This window comes from Aspergillus thermomutatus (genome assembly GCF_002237265.1).
Source record: "Aspergillus thermomutatus strain HMR AF 39 chromosome Unknown NODE_64, whole genome shotgun sequence".
NCBI classification, from domain to species: Eukaryota; Fungi; Ascomycota; class Eurotiomycetes; order Eurotiales; family Aspergillaceae; genus Aspergillus; species Aspergillus thermomutatus.
In genome coordinates, this window is record NW_020798113.1 from 1 (window position 1) to 18,279 (window position 18,279).

The 18,279-nt window shown below is 48.0% G+C and overlaps 7 protein-coding genes across 7 annotated transcripts; 3 read left to right on the top strand and 4 right to left on the bottom strand.

Annotated features, from left to right (window-relative positions):
* Positions 1 to 1,544: 1,544 nt before the first annotated feature.
* On the bottom strand, positions 1,545 to 6,311 carry CDV56_100438 (putative GTPase activating protein (Tsc2); the record flags this gene model as incomplete). Its single annotated transcript, XM_026754057.1, has 1 exon — positions 1,545 to 6,311. The coding sequence occupies one exon, from the start codon at positions 6,309 to 6,311 to the stop codon at positions 1,545 to 1,547; it is 4,767 nt and encodes a 1,588-aa protein (XP_026615491.1).
* A 790-nt stretch (positions 6,312 to 7,101) lies between these two features.
* On the top strand, positions 7,102 to 10,424 carry CDV56_101284 (putative chromosome segregation protein Cse1; the record flags this gene model as incomplete). Its single annotated transcript, XM_026754903.1, has 8 exons — positions 7,102 to 7,171; positions 7,239 to 7,549; positions 7,607 to 7,777; positions 7,861 to 9,185; positions 9,237 to 9,319; positions 9,384 to 9,687; positions 9,745 to 9,924; positions 9,980 to 10,424. 8 exons carry the CDS (start codon positions 7,102 to 7,104, stop codon positions 10,422 to 10,424), a joined length of 2,889 nt encoding a protein of 962 aa, XP_026615492.1.
* Positions 10,425 to 10,761: 337 nt separating this feature from the next.
* Positions 10,762 to 11,455, bottom strand: CDV56_101798 (peptide chain release factor family protein; the record flags this gene model as incomplete). Its single annotated transcript, XM_026755417.1, has 2 exons — positions 10,762 to 11,169; positions 11,237 to 11,455. 2 exons carry the CDS (start codon positions 11,453 to 11,455, stop codon positions 10,762 to 10,764), a joined length of 627 nt encoding a protein of 208 aa, XP_026615493.1.
* Positions 11,456 to 13,268: 1,813 nt separating this feature from the next.
* CDV56_102159 (serine palmitoyltransferase small subunit family protein) lies at positions 13,269 to 13,764 on the top strand (the record flags this gene model as incomplete). Its single annotated transcript, XM_026755778.1, has 2 exons — positions 13,269 to 13,386; positions 13,520 to 13,764. 2 exons carry the CDS (start codon positions 13,269 to 13,271, stop codon positions 13,762 to 13,764), a joined length of 363 nt encoding a protein of 120 aa, XP_026615494.1.
* A 780-nt stretch (positions 13,765 to 14,544) lies between these two features.
* CDV56_102324 (uncharacterized protein) lies at positions 14,545 to 14,944 on the bottom strand (the record flags this gene model as incomplete). Its single annotated transcript, XM_026755943.1, has 2 exons — positions 14,545 to 14,802; positions 14,894 to 14,944. The coding sequence occupies 2 exons, from the start codon at positions 14,942 to 14,944 to the stop codon at positions 14,545 to 14,547; spliced, it is 309 nt and encodes a 102-aa protein (XP_026615495.1).
* Positions 14,945 to 15,548: 604 nt separating this feature from the next.
* Positions 15,549 to 16,430, top strand: CDV56_102457 (dodecenoyl-CoA isomerase; the record flags this gene model as incomplete). Its single annotated transcript, XM_026756076.1, has 2 exons — positions 15,549 to 15,739; positions 15,794 to 16,430. 2 exons carry the CDS (start codon positions 15,549 to 15,551, stop codon positions 16,428 to 16,430), a joined length of 828 nt encoding a protein of 275 aa, XP_026615496.1.
* A 294-nt stretch (positions 16,431 to 16,724) lies between these two features.
* On the bottom strand, positions 16,725 to 18,045 carry cdc123 (cell proliferation protein CDC123; the record flags this gene model as incomplete). Its single annotated transcript, XM_026756227.1, has 2 exons — positions 16,725 to 17,850; positions 17,918 to 18,045. 2 exons carry the CDS (start codon positions 18,043 to 18,045, stop codon positions 16,725 to 16,727), a joined length of 1,254 nt encoding a protein of 417 aa, XP_026615497.1.
* Between the last annotated feature and the right edge of the window lie 234 nt (positions 18,046 to 18,279).

Genomic DNA, 18,279 nt, shown 5'->3' on the forward strand with positions numbered 1-18,279 from the left:
TCATGGTACTTCTGCTGCGTCTTTCCCTTAGGCTCTCATAGCGGTCAGTCCTTGTCTGATCGACTGGTTGTCATTGCTCCTTGGTTCTGCCTGTCAGGTCCGCCTAGTAGTGTTGGTGTCGTAACACTAGTCTACTATGTTCCCTACCTATATAATAGTAACTAACTATCCCTATACTGCAGGATAGTTTACTATATCTACTACTAGTATAACTACTAGACTCCTTACACCCAGGAGTATCTACTCTTTTAAGGAGGTGTACCTCTCTAAGAAATATAAATAAATTTAAGATAGTATAGACAGGGACTAGGTTACTATAACTAAGAAACTTATTACTAATAGTATTAGTTAGGAAGCTAAATATTAGAAACTAATTAATAGAATTATTATATATAAAGCCTCTATCTAAAATAAGCTAATAGAACTTACCTCTACTATTAATAGACTTTAATTAGTATTAGATATTCTTATTACTTATAGCCCCTTTATAGTCACTATCTAGGTAGTAGAGACTATACTATAAGATAAAATAGATAAAGAAGGCATAGATAAGATTATAAAGATATTATAAAAAGCTATTAATAAAATTAACTAAGCTTAGATATATCTAATCTTCCTTACTTATACATTACTACTTTATTTTTTTATATATATATGATGTTGTTTATGTCTACTATATATACCTTAAAAATATATGCCTAAGATAGGCTTTTTTGAGTGGGGGTGCTGTCATATATACTTAATGATTCCTTTTACTTCCTATACTCACAGATAGCACCTTAGCTTTAGCATCATCAGATATATTATACAGTTTCTTTCCATTTTCTTCCATCGTAGTACTGGTATACTACAGATACCTTATATGTCTCCCATCATCTCCTCATCTTTGTGGTGCTGCTCCCAGATCTCGATAACTTCAATTCAGTATACTCACTTTGTTGTCTATACCACGACGTCTCTATTACCGAACTCTCTTAATGGCGCCTTCAAATCAGAATATCAAGCGCTGGAGAAGCCTGCCACCCCTCTAACGAGACAGATTTTCAGTCTCTCAAAAAGAAAACAATAACCTCTAATGATCATGAACAGATGCAATGTTTATTGTAAGGATCCAAATTTTCAGCAATTTTATCACATGAGTTGTCTTCAAGGCGTGGCATATGTTGCATCAGGTATTCATCATAGTGTGTAGTCTTGCTGCATAGAAGCAAATAATACAGGCATACCAGACATAGCCAAGTCATATACAGGAGAATGACAGAGAAAAAAAAAGATACTCCAGAAAAAAAAAAAAAAAAAACTTTTCTCATGACATTCAAGGGGTATTGGCACAGGTGTTGTGGATCATTAAACAACAAAGAACGTACTGCATACATAAGGCCATTGGAGCCTAGCAATCATTAAGCAGGTAAAGGGCATCACACATTTCATTTTTTTCCCCCTTTCCATCAATCCTCTGCTTTTCCCATTTTCTTTTGAATCAACCAAAGCAGTCATGTACCAGTCATGACGGATATGACTGGAGACCAATACGAACGCGCCCCTTAACGACCCCATCGAGAAAAGTCCAAGTTCTGCAAAATGTTGGCATCTGCAGCGGCATTCCAATCAGTAGCAAAGTCAGTTTTGACAGGAGTCACTCGCGAAGGCACCTCTTCAGAGAAAATGTTGGCCTTGGTGTTGCGTCGTTGACCAGGATAGGCACCCTCCGCGGCCTCTGACATCTGCAACTGCGATCCCAGTGCCCGTTCTCTGAGCCGCTTGATCTCGCGAAGGCGGTTGCGCCAAGAGGAAACGTGCTCGCCTCCCTCACTGTTCCATACGAGGGAAAATACGGACGCATTCATCGCAAGAATGCGCACAAAGGCGGCGAGGTTCTTTCCAGAAATGACCTTGGGAGTCGAAGCGGGCGAGATCTCGGGCAGTCCAGGCTTGCTCATGACCTTCACAGTGTAGAATGTCTGTTCAAAATCACTGGACGCCGGAGTTGTGGTACCAGATCCACCTGCGATGCGGCACACGGGACTGATGACAATATTGATAAAGTTGAATTGAGACGCAATCGTGTTGAAACCGAATGGAACGTTGGACCGATTAAAGATGATATTGACAAAGTCGTTCCCAATATGCCGCTTTTTGTTGATACAAGCCGGATCTCTATCGAAATCGGTGGGCATCATCGTTGCCACGTGGAACACAATCTCCGTGACCCGGTCTCTCCAAGCATAAGTGAACTCGCCATCCACATCGGGATGCAATCCCTGGGTGTTGAACTGTGCCCCTCTGATTGGTACCTTGGTTCCCAGACAAGAAAGGAAGTACTCGTAGTCAGGGCTTCCAACGGTATTAGAGAGAATCTCCGACTCGGTCGTCTGGCCGTTGTCTATGTAAATAACGCCTATTTTATGGCCATCGACAATGTCGTTACGATCAAATATGCTCAGCGCTCTGCGAGTCATGTCGTCATCAGGAAGTGGGATCGGTTGCATTACGGTGGGTGTAGGAAATGCCGTGGTCGTCAGCTGCAGTAGCACGTGAGAAGGAAGCACAGCAATGCGCATATCGTCTGAGTGGGCATGCGCATCAGGTGAGGTCGGCACTTGATGAGGAAGCACAGGAGCTGTCCGCTGCTGGTACATCGCATATGTGGTTCCGGAAGCTTGTCGCTTCGTAATTTGAGTCAAACCAGATACTCCAGCTGTCTCCACGGTGACTACGCTCATGCCCACGACCCACGACTTTTTGGACACGGGTCCATCCGAGGGCGATGGAGGGAACGTCTCATATGGAATAGTCTCACCCAAATCGGAGAATGCAACCCTCTGCATCAGATCAATGAAAACCTGGCTCTGTTCTTCAACTCTCTCTTGCCCATGTTCATCCCTGAATATAAGTCTGCTGGTAATCCAGTTGACATGCTTTGCCCGATCCTGAAGTTTCAATGACAAAAACCAAAAGACCATGACATGATGAGTCAAAGTGTAGATATATCTCGACATTCCATCTTGCTGTGATGGATCAGAGAGCTCGCCTGGCGTCACCGCGATCTCTCTGATACCACCAGCAAGCCGTGCCGAGGCCTGGCTGGGCCGATTTGACGAGTCACCGGCCCTCAAGCGATGCTCTCTCGAGGTCTGGAGGAAGCGAATGCAGATACCGAAAACTGTTCGGATCTCTTCCTCGCGCAAATTGATGTAGACATCTGGCAGCCGTGCAAGGAGGGACAGAAACTCGAGGATGTGGACTGCTAGATTAGACATGGTGATCACTTTCGCCATCTTGTCGAATATCCCATTCAATGATTTCGTCACAGAAAGTGGAATTTCATGGCAACACACAGAAAGCGCATGTACGCATCTACGAGATGTATCACCCCAAGATCCTATAATGCCCATCATAAATGCGCGTACAAGCTCATCTTCCTCGCTCTTGGCGAAGAACTCGTGATAACTGACCAACACGGAGAGGCAATCGAAAATATAGCCAGCCACGTCCGTTTTCTTGACACCAGTGGACGCTGGGGGCTCTCGAAACGATTCGTTCTTGACTTGATCACACATAACGCTGCGTAGTAGTTTGATTTGAGGTACCGCGTTGCGGAAAAAGTCTCGGTTGCTAAGCTGCGGAGCCAGATGGGTCAGCACATAGCTATAGATCTCCCAATTTTTTTCTCGAAGGAGCAGCGTTATGATAGTCTCCAGCCACATGTTGGCCTTCAACGCGACTTTTTGAGTGGGTTCGCATTCAGACTGAGGCGACAGGTCAGGAGTCGTATAAGCGTACACGTAAGGGCTCGAATCATCCGGTGGGTTCTCGGGTAGAACTTGTGATGAGGCATACGTCCAGACTGGGGGTGTTAGGACCGATGAACGGGAATGAGCTGCAGCGTTCCGACCAGCGGATCTGGATAAGATATTTGCAAGTGATTCCCTGCTTATAGACTGCCTTCCTTGAGCGGCCAATCGCGAGTTCTCCTCACTTGCACCATGATCCCCAACTGCGCTTTCAGAAGTCTGTGATCTAGCGCTGCTATCGACACCACCTCGACCCGAAGCGTCCGCCAAAAAATCGGTCTCAGACATCGATATCACTGTAACAGCGCCCGATGAATCACATCGGAGTCTGAACAATAATTTAAGAACATTTAGACGACAATCTGCAGGTCGTTCAAGGGACTGCGCGATGTTGAGAAGCGCCTCGAATACTGTAACCGCTTTGCTGGCTGACATATTGAGTGATCTAAGGAAGATTTTGACAAGTCCAGCGGTACAAACGCTTGAGAGAGACAATTCCAGCGCATGATGATGTGAGCTAGCAGAATGTAGGGCGGGTACCAGTTCGGTAGATGAGCGACGTTGAGGCGAAGATGCAGCGGAAGCCGGGATGCTGAAAAGCTCGGAGTTGTCGAGATCCTTGTTCATGGGTGAACTCAAGGTATCTACCAGTAACTTGAAGGTAGTATTGTCGGTAACAAGGATGGAAGTATCAACGATGAAAGACACTAAGGATTCTAGGAATAGGATGTCATCCTCGTCAGTAAACTTTTCAAGCATGAGGTGGAGCAATCCCTCTCCCTCGAAAAGAACCAGTGTATCGTAGGTCGAGAACGCTTCCTTTAGGAGATCCAAAGCCGAGATTCGGATATCAGATGGCTTGTTACGAGACCGGATGAAGCAGCGAATCAATCTCTGACAATGGTTGACCCAGTCTGAGTTGGAAGGGAGACAGAGTTTTTCGGATCTCGTTGTGTTGATGACGAGTTCAGCCTGCGACGGCTCAGTATGCTCACACACGTTCATCAGGAACCGTGTAGCTTCCAATCTTTGCTCCTTGCTCAGACGGTCCCAAAGGGTTTCGACAGTGGCCGCGATTTGAACCGCGTTGGCTAGGATATTTGATTTTGCGTCTTCAGACGTGCTGACTTTCGAGAGGGGCGACTGTGAACTAGAAATTGAGGCGGCGCGCTCCTTAGGTTCACCAACAGCTCTGAAGGAACAAGAGTTGAGAACCCTCACAAACCCCGACCAGCTGCTTTCCAGAGCCACGTGAGCGAAATCGCCATCCAAAATGTTCAAACACAACTCCAGCACATCGGCTTCTAAGCGACTATCATCTTTACGAATCACCACCTCCAGACAATCCATTAGATGCTCAAAGTGAAGTTGTGGTATGCCATCCTGACCATGGGCGCGAATCAAGTCTGTGAAAATGTGTACTGTACCGCGCAAAACGTTGATATTGCGACTCTGTTCCTCAGATGACTCCATCAGAAACGAATTAAGGGTGTTGACCATTTCTGTCTGCCATCTCGACTTTGCCAGATTTCTGACAGCTCTTGAGGTAGGCCCAGACAGGGACTTCACGGAAGCATGAATACTGCACAGAACCTCTAAGAGAGGAACAAAACTCCCGTCTGGAACGTCTGCATAGAGTATGACGGCATCGAATACTGCTAGTGAGTTTTTGATGTCGGCGGCAACGCTCGTCTTTTTGCAAATTATGAAAATCTGATCGAGCAGCGACTCAACCTCTTCACTGCTTGGACGCTTCCGTTGCAGCGTGATCAAATCAACAGCGAACTGCAACATATCATCTAATGCTGTTTCATCATAACCAAGTCCATTCACTTTGCCCACCTTGGCTTTACGAGCTTTCAGTCGGGCCGATGAGATGAGCTCATAAAGTGGGACAGCACATGACGAAAGGATGGGAAGGATAGACGAAGAGGTGAAGTCCAACTTTCTGCCGTGATCCGAAAGCGATACCAACGATTGGACACGGGCTGGTATTACATCCGGCTCCGACGAGCATGAAATCGCTTCAAAGACGATACGCCGACCTGATGGTGATAGATCCTGACGTGCAGCAACAGCCTCTATCAACATTGACCCACTCCGTCGAGCGTCCGGCGAGTCCGCATTTTGGATGAGGTAGGAGCCAGCCTCCCATAGCGCAACAGATTGGTCTGAAGTGAACCACTGCAGGCATCTGGAGACATGCTCCGCCTCGTCGATGGCGTGAGCTAGATTCTCTTTCTGTGATAGATTCCTGAGAGACGTTTCGAAATCCGGGGCACCGGAAGTGTCCGAGGAACTGGAAACAACGCTTCCACGATGCATTGATTCGAATCCGAGTACGAGAAAATTGTTCCTCCGTCCATCCGTCGTATGCGACAAGGAATGACTGCTGTCCTGCAGCGAAAGTGGGGACTGCGATCTGGAACGGGCGACACCTAGCGTTTTGAAGACGTCCACAAAGCTGACAGCGGTACTTTTATAAGAAGACGGTAACGGAACTTCATCGGGAGACATGCGTCCTCAAGGACGGGGGGTATATACAAGGTCTAAGTCGAGAGGTTATATATCTAGGGCACCGACTGATCAGCATGAACGGAGCTATGACAAGGCTTCATGCAATACATGGATTCGCCTTGTTTGCAACAGCTCAAAGCCGTGTCATAGGAGATCCACATACCCTTCCTGAGGAGTTCTAAGTCAGGTGTTCACAACATCAGGAGGTTGAAAAGTAATACAAGGCTTCATTCAGATACGACAGCTGTAGTGGCAATGACGGATGTCTCAAAAGGCAAGCTTGACACTTTAAAGAGACAAGAACTCCTTTTCTTCTCAAAGTTCAAATGAAAACACCAGCCACAGGAACAAAGAGACACCCCTGAACAGATGTTGTTTGAGCACAGCCAGAAGCAATGATATCAGGTTCCCATCCAAGCAAAAATGTGCCAAGACACCTTTCCCCTCAAAAAGAATCGATGATGGATGATCTGGCGGAGATGGAAAAGGTTAATCCGTTCTATCACCTGATGGGCAGAAACACCCCGCCATCAGTGCTGACCGCCTTGGAAATTCCCAAAGCAACCAAAGCAACCAAAGCAACCGCTAAACAAACTGCCTTATATGAACTAAGCTCTGACAGCTTTGAGAAGGGCATTTTTCGTACAGAGAGGTTGAAGGAATCTCCTGCCCACACAAATCTACCCAAGCTTTTTCTTCTGTCCCTTTTTCTTATATCACGATCTTTCGAAAGAGTGTCACGCTGTTTTCTACGTGAAATCTTCCCTAATTTCACCCCGCTTCTCAAAAAATGGCTGCGGATCTCGGAGCTGTTGCCCAGCTCCTTGAGGCAAGCTTGGACCCAAGGCAAAACAAACAAGGTATGGGAAAATCATGCTTATCTGGCTTGGATGGCCATTTTGCGATGGATTGTCTGATCTTTTGCAGCTGAGGCTACTCTTCGCCAGGAGGAACAGAAACCCGGCTTTTCTTTGCAGCTCCTCCAGATCACGGCGTCTACTTCATACCCCTATAACACCCGCCTCGCCAGTGCTCTATGCTTCAAGAACTTTATTAAGCGAAACTGGACCGATGAGGATGGAAACTACAAACTCCAGGTGGATGAGGTCGCAACGATCAAGCGGGAACTGATCAGCTTGATGATTTCTGTTCCGGCAGGTATCCAGTCCCAGCTTGGCGAAGCTGTCAGCGTGATTGCCGATAGTGACTTCTGGGAGCGATGGGACACCCTTGTAGATGTGAGTGATACAAACGGGGTTTTTCAATCACCCTGTAGTTGTACTGACTCTTCCTAGGACCTTGTTTCAAGGCTCCAGCCAAAGAACCCCGCCGCCAATATCGGGGTACTGCAAGTTGCACATTCAATCTTCAAAAGATGGAGGCCCTTGTTCCAATCAAATGAGCTGTACACAGAGATCAACCACGTCCTGAATAAATTTGGGAACCCATTTCTGGCTCTCTTTGAGGTAAAGCTCCTCCTTTCACCGCTTACTTGGCAACTGCTATCGTGGCGCCATGATTACCCGATCATTGTGCTGATTCTGATTAGGGCTTGGATTCATTCCTCGAGGAGAACAAGTCGAACAAAGAAAACCTTGTCCAGGGGTTTACACAATTCAATCTGATGGTGAAATTGCTGTTCGACCTCTCTTGCCATGATCTTCCTCCTATGTTTGAGGAAAACCTCTCAGGGATAGCTTCGCTCTTGCTCAAATATTTGACATATGACAACGCCTTGCTTCACACAGACGACGAAACTGAGGCCGGCCAATTAGAATTCGTGCGGGCTGGAATTTTCGAGGCTCTGACACTGTATGTGCAGAAGTACATGGACGTATTCAGTTCTCATGTTGGGCAATTTGTGCAGAGCTCCTGGAGCCTCCTGACCACAATTGGCCAAGAAACAAAATATGACATTCTCGTCAGCAAAGCGCTTCAATTTTTGACTTCAATTGCGGGTATGCCAGAACATGCATCGGTCTTCCAGGCAGAAGAGACCCTTGGCCAAATCGTCGAGAAAGTGGTCTTGCCAAACGTGAGTCTGCGTGAGTCAGATGAGGAGCTTTTTGAAGACGAGCCTATTGAATTTATCCGGCGAGATCTTGAAGGATCGGACAGTGAAACTAGACGGCGGGCTGCCACAGACTTCCTCAGACGGCTGGCAGAGCAATTTGAGGGCCCCGTGACTAAGGTCGTTCTCAGATACAGCGACCACTATCTTGCTGAATACGCGAAGAGCCCTGCCTCGAATTGGAAAGCCAAGGACACTGCAGTTTATCTTTTCTCTGCAATTGCGGCCAAGGGAGTTCCCACAGCAAGCCACGGTGTCACTGCGACCAACCCTCTTGTCAGCATCACTGACTTCTTCCAAAAGAACCTCGCCGCGGACCTGGTTGCCGATGAAAGTGCCCACCCTATTCTCAAGGTGGATGCAATCAAGTACCTTTACCTCTTCCGCAGCATCATCACGAAAGACCAGTGGCAAGAAGTGCTTCCTTTGCTGGTCAAGCATCTCGGTTCTCCCAACTTTGTTGTCTATACTTATGCAGCTATCGCTGTCGAAAGAGTGCTTTACCTCGCAGACAGCCAAGGTCAACCGATTATTGCCCCCGCCACTGTCACTCCTCTAGCGAAAGATCTTTTGCAACACATTTTCTCATTGATCCAGAAGGACCCTGCCCCTGAAAAGGTGCAAGAAAATGAGTTCTTGATGAGATGCGCCATGAGAGTCCTGATTGTCATCAAAGAAGGCGTCGTCCCATATACAGACATTGTTCTTCAACATCTCATTAACATCACTGATGTTATTAGTAAAAATCCAAGCAACCCCCGCTTCTATTATTTCCACTTCGAAGCTATGGGCGCTTTCATTCGGTATGGGGATCATTCTTCGCTTTTCTCGATTTGGGGAGCTGACACACCCAGATTCGCTGCACCGGCCAATTCGGAGAAGCTCGAACAAGCGCTCTACCCACCTTTCGCAAATATCCTTCAAGGCGACGTTCAAGGTATGGTACAATCAGAAAGGAACACGAGTTTAGGGGACATGCTTGAGTGCTAACCTATTTTCAGAATTCATGCCATACGTCTTCCAGCTCTTTGCGGCCCTTTTAGAGGCCAACCCTTCGGGATCTCTGCCCAACTACTACCAGAACCTGATCGCTCCTATCCTCATGCCTGTGATGTGGGAGTCGAAGGGCAACATTCCTGCCCTTGTCCGTCTACTATCTTCTATTATCCCTCGCGGCACTCAGTTCATATTGGAAAACCAGCAACTGGTCCCAATCCTTGGTATCTTTCAAAAATTACTTTCCACCAAAGCCAATGAAGGCTTTGGATTTGACCTTTTGGAGAGTGTCGTTGCAAACTTCCCACCGTAAGTGAATGATGAGACGATCGATCTTGTTTGTTATATACTGACGCCTTCTTCTAGCACGGCATTAGAGCAGTACTTCGTTTCTATCATGCAGGTCATTCTCACTCGCCTTCAGAACTCGAAGACCGAGCACCTCACTCTCAGATTTGTCCGCTTCTATCACTTCATCTCCGCTCATGACGACAAGGGCTATAGTGCCGATTACTTCATCCAGGTCACAGATAAAGTTCAAGCAGAGTATGTCCGGATGAAACTGTATTGCCGGTTTTTTACATATACTGACAAAAGACAGCCTCTTCACCCCCATCTATCTCAACATCATTCTCCCTGAAACGCAGAAACTCGCACGTCCATTGGACCGTAAGACTGCTGTGCTGTCTTTCACAAAGACGCTTGCAGACTCAGAAGCATTTGCAAACCGATACAAGAAGGGATGGGGCTTCACATGTGAGGCTCTACTCAAATTGTTGGAGCTTCCCCCTCTCCCCGCCAGCAAGGATGACCTCATTGCCGAACATGACGTTGAGGATATGGCGTTCGGGGTAGGCTTCACAGCGCTGAACACCGTGCGACCCCAAACCAGGGACCCGTGGCCCGACACGGGCGCTGATCTCAAGGCTTGGGTTGGCAGATACTTGAAGGAGGCCGATAAGAAGCATAATGGACGGGTCTCTGCGTGCGTACAAGAGCGCCTGGGAGCCGAGGCGCGGACAGTATTGAGCAGTTACATTGCATGAGCGGTAGCAGAAGATGTGCATGGTCTGCATCCGACGCCAGAGTCGACAAGAAAAGCGGCAGGTAACACATTCATGCCTTTTATGATAATTTCACCAGATTAATTCTTAGAGTTTCCAGCTTGTCTCATGTACTTAGACATAAAGTACACAAAATCATCTTTGGAACCTACACAGGAGAAGTTCAATTCATCCATGCTTAAAAGTGTCTATTATGTCCATCAGATGCGTGCAAGACCTGACCAGCAGTAGCACAACGAGATGAAGTGTAGACTGGCTACTTCTCAGCTAGACGGGAGCCCTGTAGTGAAACTCTGAGGTAACTACAGCAGACGACTGATCATCCGAGCTGCTTCTGTTCAGCAGTGTGATTATCAGAAGGTTCCTCGGTGGCAGAATCTTCAGCATCCAGGCGATGATCCTGCGCCTCTCCTTGGCCCTCAGTACCATCTCCTGCGTCGTCTTCTAGGTCAAGCTCGTCCCCATCCTCATGCTCGTCCTTTTGCGCCTCCTTCCCTAACTCCCGATACTTCCGCCGAGTCTTCTTCATCTTGCTCGCCTTCTTCTTGCGTGCGCGCTCAGCCCGAATGGCATTCCGACTCGCATCACCCTTCAGCAAGTCCTCGACTTTATCAGCTAGGATCTGCCGAGCGATTTTCTCGTTCTGGGACCGGGAGCGTGTGGCTTGGGATTTCACCACTATGCCGGTGGGTTTGTGGATGAGCTGGACGGCAGAGTTGGTTTTGTTCTGTTGGGGTTCTTAGAGAGAAGGTATCAAAGAAGGGGTAAATGATGAGAGGGTGAGTGTAGCGTACGATTTTCTGCCCGCCTGGGCCAGTGCCCTTGAGGTAGGATATGGTCAAGTCGGCATCGTCGATTTTGAGTCGGGGAGGGAGCTGTTTTGCGGAGAGGGACGAGGCGAGGGTGAAGGAGCGGTGGATTGAGGGCGGTGGGAGGATGGCTTTGGGTAACAGTGAGGTCTTTAGAATGGATAGGCTTTTTTGGAGTGTTGTCACTGTTGTGGGGGGTGACATTGTTTCATTTTGTCCGTCTGTGAGGTTGGTTTGATAGGATAGGTTAGGTTGTGAGGGCGGTCAGTGCTGGATGTTTCTATCTACCTAGGTAGCCGTTGGACCAAACAATGGGCATATCTTCCAGTCTATTCCTATCAGGCTACCTTTTAACTATAGCGATATCTTGTTGTGAAAACATAAACTTCTTCTTTTGGACTCTCTGTACACTTGTATAGTAGTAATTGTTTTCTTCTCACTCCGTAAGTCAGGTAAGTTTAGCAGAGAACCGTCTGATCAGAATAAAAGGTCACTTGGTGGGAATGGAAGTCTCTATAATGAGTTACGGTATGAGAGTTTAGGCTGATTCTGTATCGTAGAATATCTATCTAAATGATGAGGTCTTAGCAAAACACTAATGATATTGACATGCGTTGACAATGATCATCGTGATGGGGAATAGCTTCATTGGGGATGCCACAGATGCCAAGCAGAGGCTGACGTACGCTCCCACTCGGTAACTACTCGGTACTTGGAACTCGAACTCCGTATCCAGATCCATTGTGAAAACTTAGATCCTCCTCGGATTCGGAAGAACGCAGAGAATCTTTGAGGAGGAAATACCATAGAAAATTCTTGTTGCCTACAGAAGGAAGAACAATGTCCCGGATAATTGCTGCATAACTATGTTGAGAAATCTGACATAGCTGTCATGACCCTGTGGGAATCTAGGTTATGTTCTAGACACCTGTCCATGTCCACATTAATTCAAATTAATACTTACTACGGAGTATTTACAACAAGGCCCGACAATTCAATTTCTATTCATGTCCGCCAGTCAAAATGAAAGCAGATATCTAGCTACTACCTAGCTAGAGATAGTCCTGGACCCTGAAGTGGAACCCAGTGGGTTTCTTGATTCTTCTAAATAGGGAGCCTGGACATCTGAGAAAACTGCTTTTTCTCACTTCGAACTTGGAAGTCCTGAACATTCATTATTGTTACCTATTGCTCCAAATGCCCCTACAAAGTATTTAGATCAATTCGTACTTCGTAGTCGTACTCGTATGCCTCGACAAAGTATGGTTGGTAGTTCTTTGTTATAAGTATCACCCACCTCTCTCCTCAATAAATCTCTCCACATGTTTATCTTCTCCCGGTCAAGTGTCAACAATTGTCCCCGCACAGCTTGTTCTGTAAATTCCTCAGGCTTTTGATCTTCTCCATCTGCTACCCTGTTTACTACACCGGAAGGGTTGATCACTATTCTTAAATCTTGAAACCTGACAATTATCTTTAACCTCTGAACAACCCAGGATTTTGACAATGAATTGACCGTCTACCTAAATGTTTTAATTGAGTCTCGCCACTTCAAACTTAAATCTCCCACGAGCCCCTGAGTGAGAGTCAAGTTGTCAACCCACGGTTTAAGAATCCTCAAAGGTACCGTTATCCTGGTAATTTCCACTGCTGTCCCGGCGCCTATTATTTACTCCACAGCCAAACAGACGGAGCGCTGACTACTTTCCCAATCAGACTAGACCAGGAGATCATGGAAGCCTAGAGCATTTCTATCATGAGCTTCTTCGACAAGCAATTCCCATTCTTTTAAGATATCTTACTTCCTAGCCTCGAACGACTTCGAGTGATTATCGCCTCTTTACAGCGCCAAGTTCTCCAGCACTAAATCTCCCGCAGAAGTGTGACCACTAAGGGGTACGGCAAGAGAAGAAAGACACCGTTCATTTACAATAAAAGTATCAGTCTCAGTCGTTCGCGCGGTTGTCTAGCTGCGTTCAAATTGTTCAGAGTCAACCAAGTCAAATCGATGGCAATCATGGCCCCTCTCCTGTGGCTAACAACCGCCTTGGTTCGGTGGTTTCGCCTGAAGGTCTATCAATATGAGGTGACTTTCGCCATATATATGCTCACCCCCGCCGAAAAATTCATCTTTAGTATGTTGTCTCCCTTCGTTCTGGATAATCAATCTTGCTGGCTATCTTTCTCTCCAATTGAACTACAATGTCGAGGACGCCTCTGAAGCGCTTGTGTTGTTTACAAATGCTAACAACCATTGTTTCTTGACAGACTCCCTACTCCTGACCCTCATCACTATGATTATCACCGGCATCTACGTCTACCTTCCCGACCATATCAGAGCAATCTACGGCCATCTCTATTACTACTGGGTTGGTGAACGCCCGTTCATCTCAACTAGTCTGCCTTCCATCAGCGCGGTATTCCGTGAAAATAGCACCAAAACCCTGGAGATGGTGTATGACACGGTCAAAGAGGCCGCCGCAACAGCCACCGGTGCAATCGCTGAATTGTGACCAATCTCTCCTTTTTGTGCGATCCTGATTACATACTACCGTTATCCTGGCCTCGAGTCGGTTCACATCCGCTTCTCAGTACCGTCACCTTTTGACCTCCAAGGCGACGAGCTAGTCGCAGCTTCCTATTCTTAGCATTCTTGTTATCGATCTGTTGCATACAAAGGCGTTATGAAGGGACTCTTCTTTTCCTATTCGTTCGAACAAATAATCAGAAGCAGGCGGGCGCATACCCTAGGAATTCTTTTTGCCCTTCCGTGTATCCTTTTGAGCTGTTATTCCTATCGAAAACCAGCCTTTCTCGCCAGGCAGAAATGACATGATACCCAGTTGACACGATTTTCGATTGCCTGTATATCTTGCCACAGCTCACTTGGTCTGTCAGCAGAAGAGGCGAAGATGCTACGTCTTGTCTAATTCCAATGCAATAAACGGAAAGGCAGTCTCGTATAACGAAGCAGGTTTGGAGTTAGACCCAGTCAACTATCAAATAAAATGTTTCCGGATTGAAAAACAAGACAAAACTCCCAATATACCCAGAGAAGAGTGTTATACAAAAGCGCAATCATACATGGTACATGTGTAACTCCCATTCATGCCATTTTGCCATGCCACATGTCCGGCCATTCTGAACCCCGCAGAACGCCCTTCTCCCTATTCTTCCCTTCATTTCCATTCTATTTTCCAGCTTAGCAGCCTCCGGCCTATAAGACCCAATATCCTCGTCCGAATAACCGCATCCCACAAACCCATAGTATATATCCTCCCTTCAGACGAATCCTATTCCGCATTCTCAGCCTGCGCAGCTACTTGCGCCTGTGCCTGCGCCTCCATCGCCTCCCGCTGCAACCGCCGCTCACGCCGGACCGCATCTACCGTCCTCATCCGTGCCAGCTCCCGATCAATCTCTTCCTTCTCCAGTGGGATCTTGTGCGATTGCTCGGCGGTAGGCCAGAAACCCGGTACGCTGAATCGGTCGTCGAGGTTTGTGCCGAAGTAGTACATCCAGCCGATGGGGAAGATGATGTACATGCCGAACTAGGGAGGCTGGTTAATGGGGTCTGGTTCAGTGGAGAGATAGGGGGAAGGGTTCTTTGCGGAAGTGAAGGCGAGAGAGATAGGTATGTACCTTGAAGACTTCGAGGTTGCCCCCCTGTAATCTGCGCAGGATGGCTGACATTGTGAGTTGATGTGATGGGATGTGGTTCTGTTAGGTTGACGGTCTGGAGAGATGCGGCGTGCGAATAGTGAACGGATCGTATGCTCTGTTTCCAGTATACAGAAACCCTCTTCTTCTGTGCTAATTGCTAATTCGACGAGCAGTCATACATGCGATGTTCTTCTCATGCATTGGACTCGATGTCAGAGTCCGCGGACTTCCATCAGCCCATTAGTGTGAGAGGAAGATCAGCGGTTGCTGCAAATAGAACAAACATGGCCACGTGCCAGTCACCTGACTTGGTTATGTCATCCGCAGTGAGCCTCGGCTTGCAGCTCAGACCGTCGGCCTCCCCGCAATGAGGGTCGGTTCGATGCTCCATAGCCGTTGAGGAATGAGGAATTGAAAATAGCATGGGGACTTAGGGAGCTGAGGGTGTGGTATTTATCTGGAGCGTCGCTGGCCGATCTCCTGTCTCCGCTTATTGACATTGAGTATTCCCACTGTCCACGCATCTGGGACCAATCTCTACACAGCCGCACTGCTTCATTGCAGCAATCTGTCGTTCAACTTTTCGCCTATACTCTACTTGTTAAATTTTACGTCTGCAACGCCTTTTTTCAAAATGGCAGACAAAGAGCTCATCACTCTCACATACCTAGATCGCATTGCGATCATCACGTTCAATCGCCCCGAGAAGCTGAACGCCCTCAACGCTGATCTCTACTATCTGCTTGGTGAGCGGTTACGGGAAATCGAGAAGCGAGATGATATCTTCATCACCGTCCTGACAGGAACTGGTCGTTTCTTCTCCGCGTAAGCAATAACACTTTTTCTTCAGCTGCTCCTACACCACTAACTCCCCATTAGCGGAGCAGACGTGACCTCCACCCGGCCAGGCGGCGGCCTGAACAGCGACACCCGGCGAGAGATCACCCGCACCTTCGTCGTCAACAACCTCGACCTCACCCGCACCGTCTACAACCACCCCAAGATCCTCGTCGCCGCACTCAACGGCCCAGCAGTCGGTCTCTCCGCCGCCCTCGTGGCCTTCGCCGACTTCGTCTACGCCGCCCCGCACACCTTCCTCCTGACCCCATTCTCCTCCCTCGGTCTCGTCGCCGAGGGCGGCGCCTCCCGCGCCTTCGTAGAGCGCCTGGGCATCTCCAAGGCCAACGAGGCGCTCATCATGAGCAAGCGGATCACCTGCGAGGAGCTGGTGGCCACCGGCTTCGTGAACAAGGTCATCTCCGCTCCGTCCGGCAAGGCCGATGACTCGGCGGGTTTCCTTAAGAAGGTACTCGAGGAGGTCGAGGATCGTCTGGGTACGCATCTGAACCAGTCGAGTTTGCTCAAGATCAAGGAGCTCATTCGTCGTCCGGAGCGGGAGCTGCTCGACCGTCAGAATACGTATGAGGTGTTTGCGGGCATGGATCGGTTCGTCAAGGGGTATCCGCAGGAGGAATTTCGCAAGTTGGCCTCGGGTGAGAAGAGGCATAAGCTGTAGATGTTGGGCTTTGCTTTGTAGATAGGGTTACAGCATTGTTCCTTGGACAATGTGATTAATTGTCAAGGGATATAGATTTCGACAACTACCTGTAATGGATCCTTCGACACCGCAAGTTATGGAACATAGAGATCTTGCCTAACCAGCAATCGTTTTCTCAACCTGAAACGCTATTTATACATGTAGCTTTTCCCTGCTTTATCAGTTCCAAAACGCCGTCATCCAATGCCCCGTGAACCATGGGAGCTTTTCTCTATCAAAAGTCATAGTAGCAATCAGTAAGTGGAAATATAGCTATCGTCCATCGTCACTGTCCGTATCCTCCTGTGCCTGCTTGGCTAGAATGTCCTGCCATTTACCCAAGAACTCACTCATGCCACCTGGCCCTGAAAGAGACGCGTCAACAACTTCTCTGGGCAATTTGTGCGCAGAGTACTGAGGGGTACTGAAAGAATATGCCTCTGGATCGTCACGCTTAACGAGACGGAATTCGGGGAGGAACGGCGAGTCGTCTCCATCGTCTGCACTTTCAACCTCTTCTTCTGACTCAGAACCCTCGTCCTCAGTCAACTCCACCACGCTGGGATTGGATCTGTTGAGGGAGAGTCGAACAAAGCTTTCCTCGGGGGCGTCTGCGTCCTCTTCCTTTATTCCGATGGGATCCTTCATCTGCAGGATTTCCAGCCAACTGAATAAAAGCGGGTCGGTTCTATCAGCCCAAGGGTTGATGTCGATAAGCCACACGCGCCGGTGTGGCTCAGGGATATACACGTCAAAGACGAAGCTGGGGTCTGGAAATGTGTCCTTGAGTTTGTCGTCAAAGAAAGCCTGGATGCGTGATCGGAGGGTATCCCGCAGCGAGAAGAGGAAGTCGAAATGATTCTGGTCGCGCTGGCAGATGCACAAAAGCACACGATTACGTACAAAGCAACGGAATTCAAGAGAGGGATTGAAGTTAACGTATTTGCGGAGGACTAGGTGATAAGGGATATCGGGCTGGGTGGCTGGCGGATCGGACGAATCGTCTGTATCGGGCACGCAACCATCAAATGGATGCTCCAAGTCGTGTGTGATGAAGTCGCTGCTCTTCAGGAGGAGGTATATATCATTTGGTGTTCGGCATTGAAGATCGTTCGTCGCCGACATCCACACAGCATCCTTTGGGGCACTCCAGTTCAGCTTTGGTGTTACTTTGCCGCCAAACTCTGAGATGGTTGACTTGATCTGGGTGTGGATTTCTTGCCATTCAACGGACGGATCTGGCTCCTCGTCTGCACCGTCGTCGGAAAATGTGTCTAGGTCATCTTCGCCCTGCGGCGGGGTGGTCTCGGGTGGTAAAACGATTCCATCGGCGCGGAGGTAGGACACGAATGAAGGTGTCAAAGGTATAACACGAGATTTAGGGGTAAGTGTGCGGTATCTAGTCCATGACGCTGCTAGTTAACTTCATGAACTTTCAAAATATTTGAGAAGCATGTGGAGCATACCGAGGTTGCCAGTGATGATAAGAGCAATGAAGGATGTGAGAGTAAGTGACTGGGGGAAAGGGTAGCCTCTGCAGCTGCGCTGCTGAAGACTCAGCCGGAGCCTGTGTGTCAGGCTCTAGAAGCGGCATGATCGTAGTTGATTCGCAAAAGCAAAAGATAGATAAAGAAGTATGAGGGGCAAGTATCCTCGATATATCAGGATCTACAGAGTATTCTAGAGTGACTCAGTGGGGTCGGTTTTTACCGTCCTTCAAGGTGCTTACCATTTGTGGATTAGCCAAATACACTTTGTCATGTATTGTAAGATTGTAAGATCGATTATTGCTGGATGCCACGTGTTGTGCCTGAGGCATCATTGATGA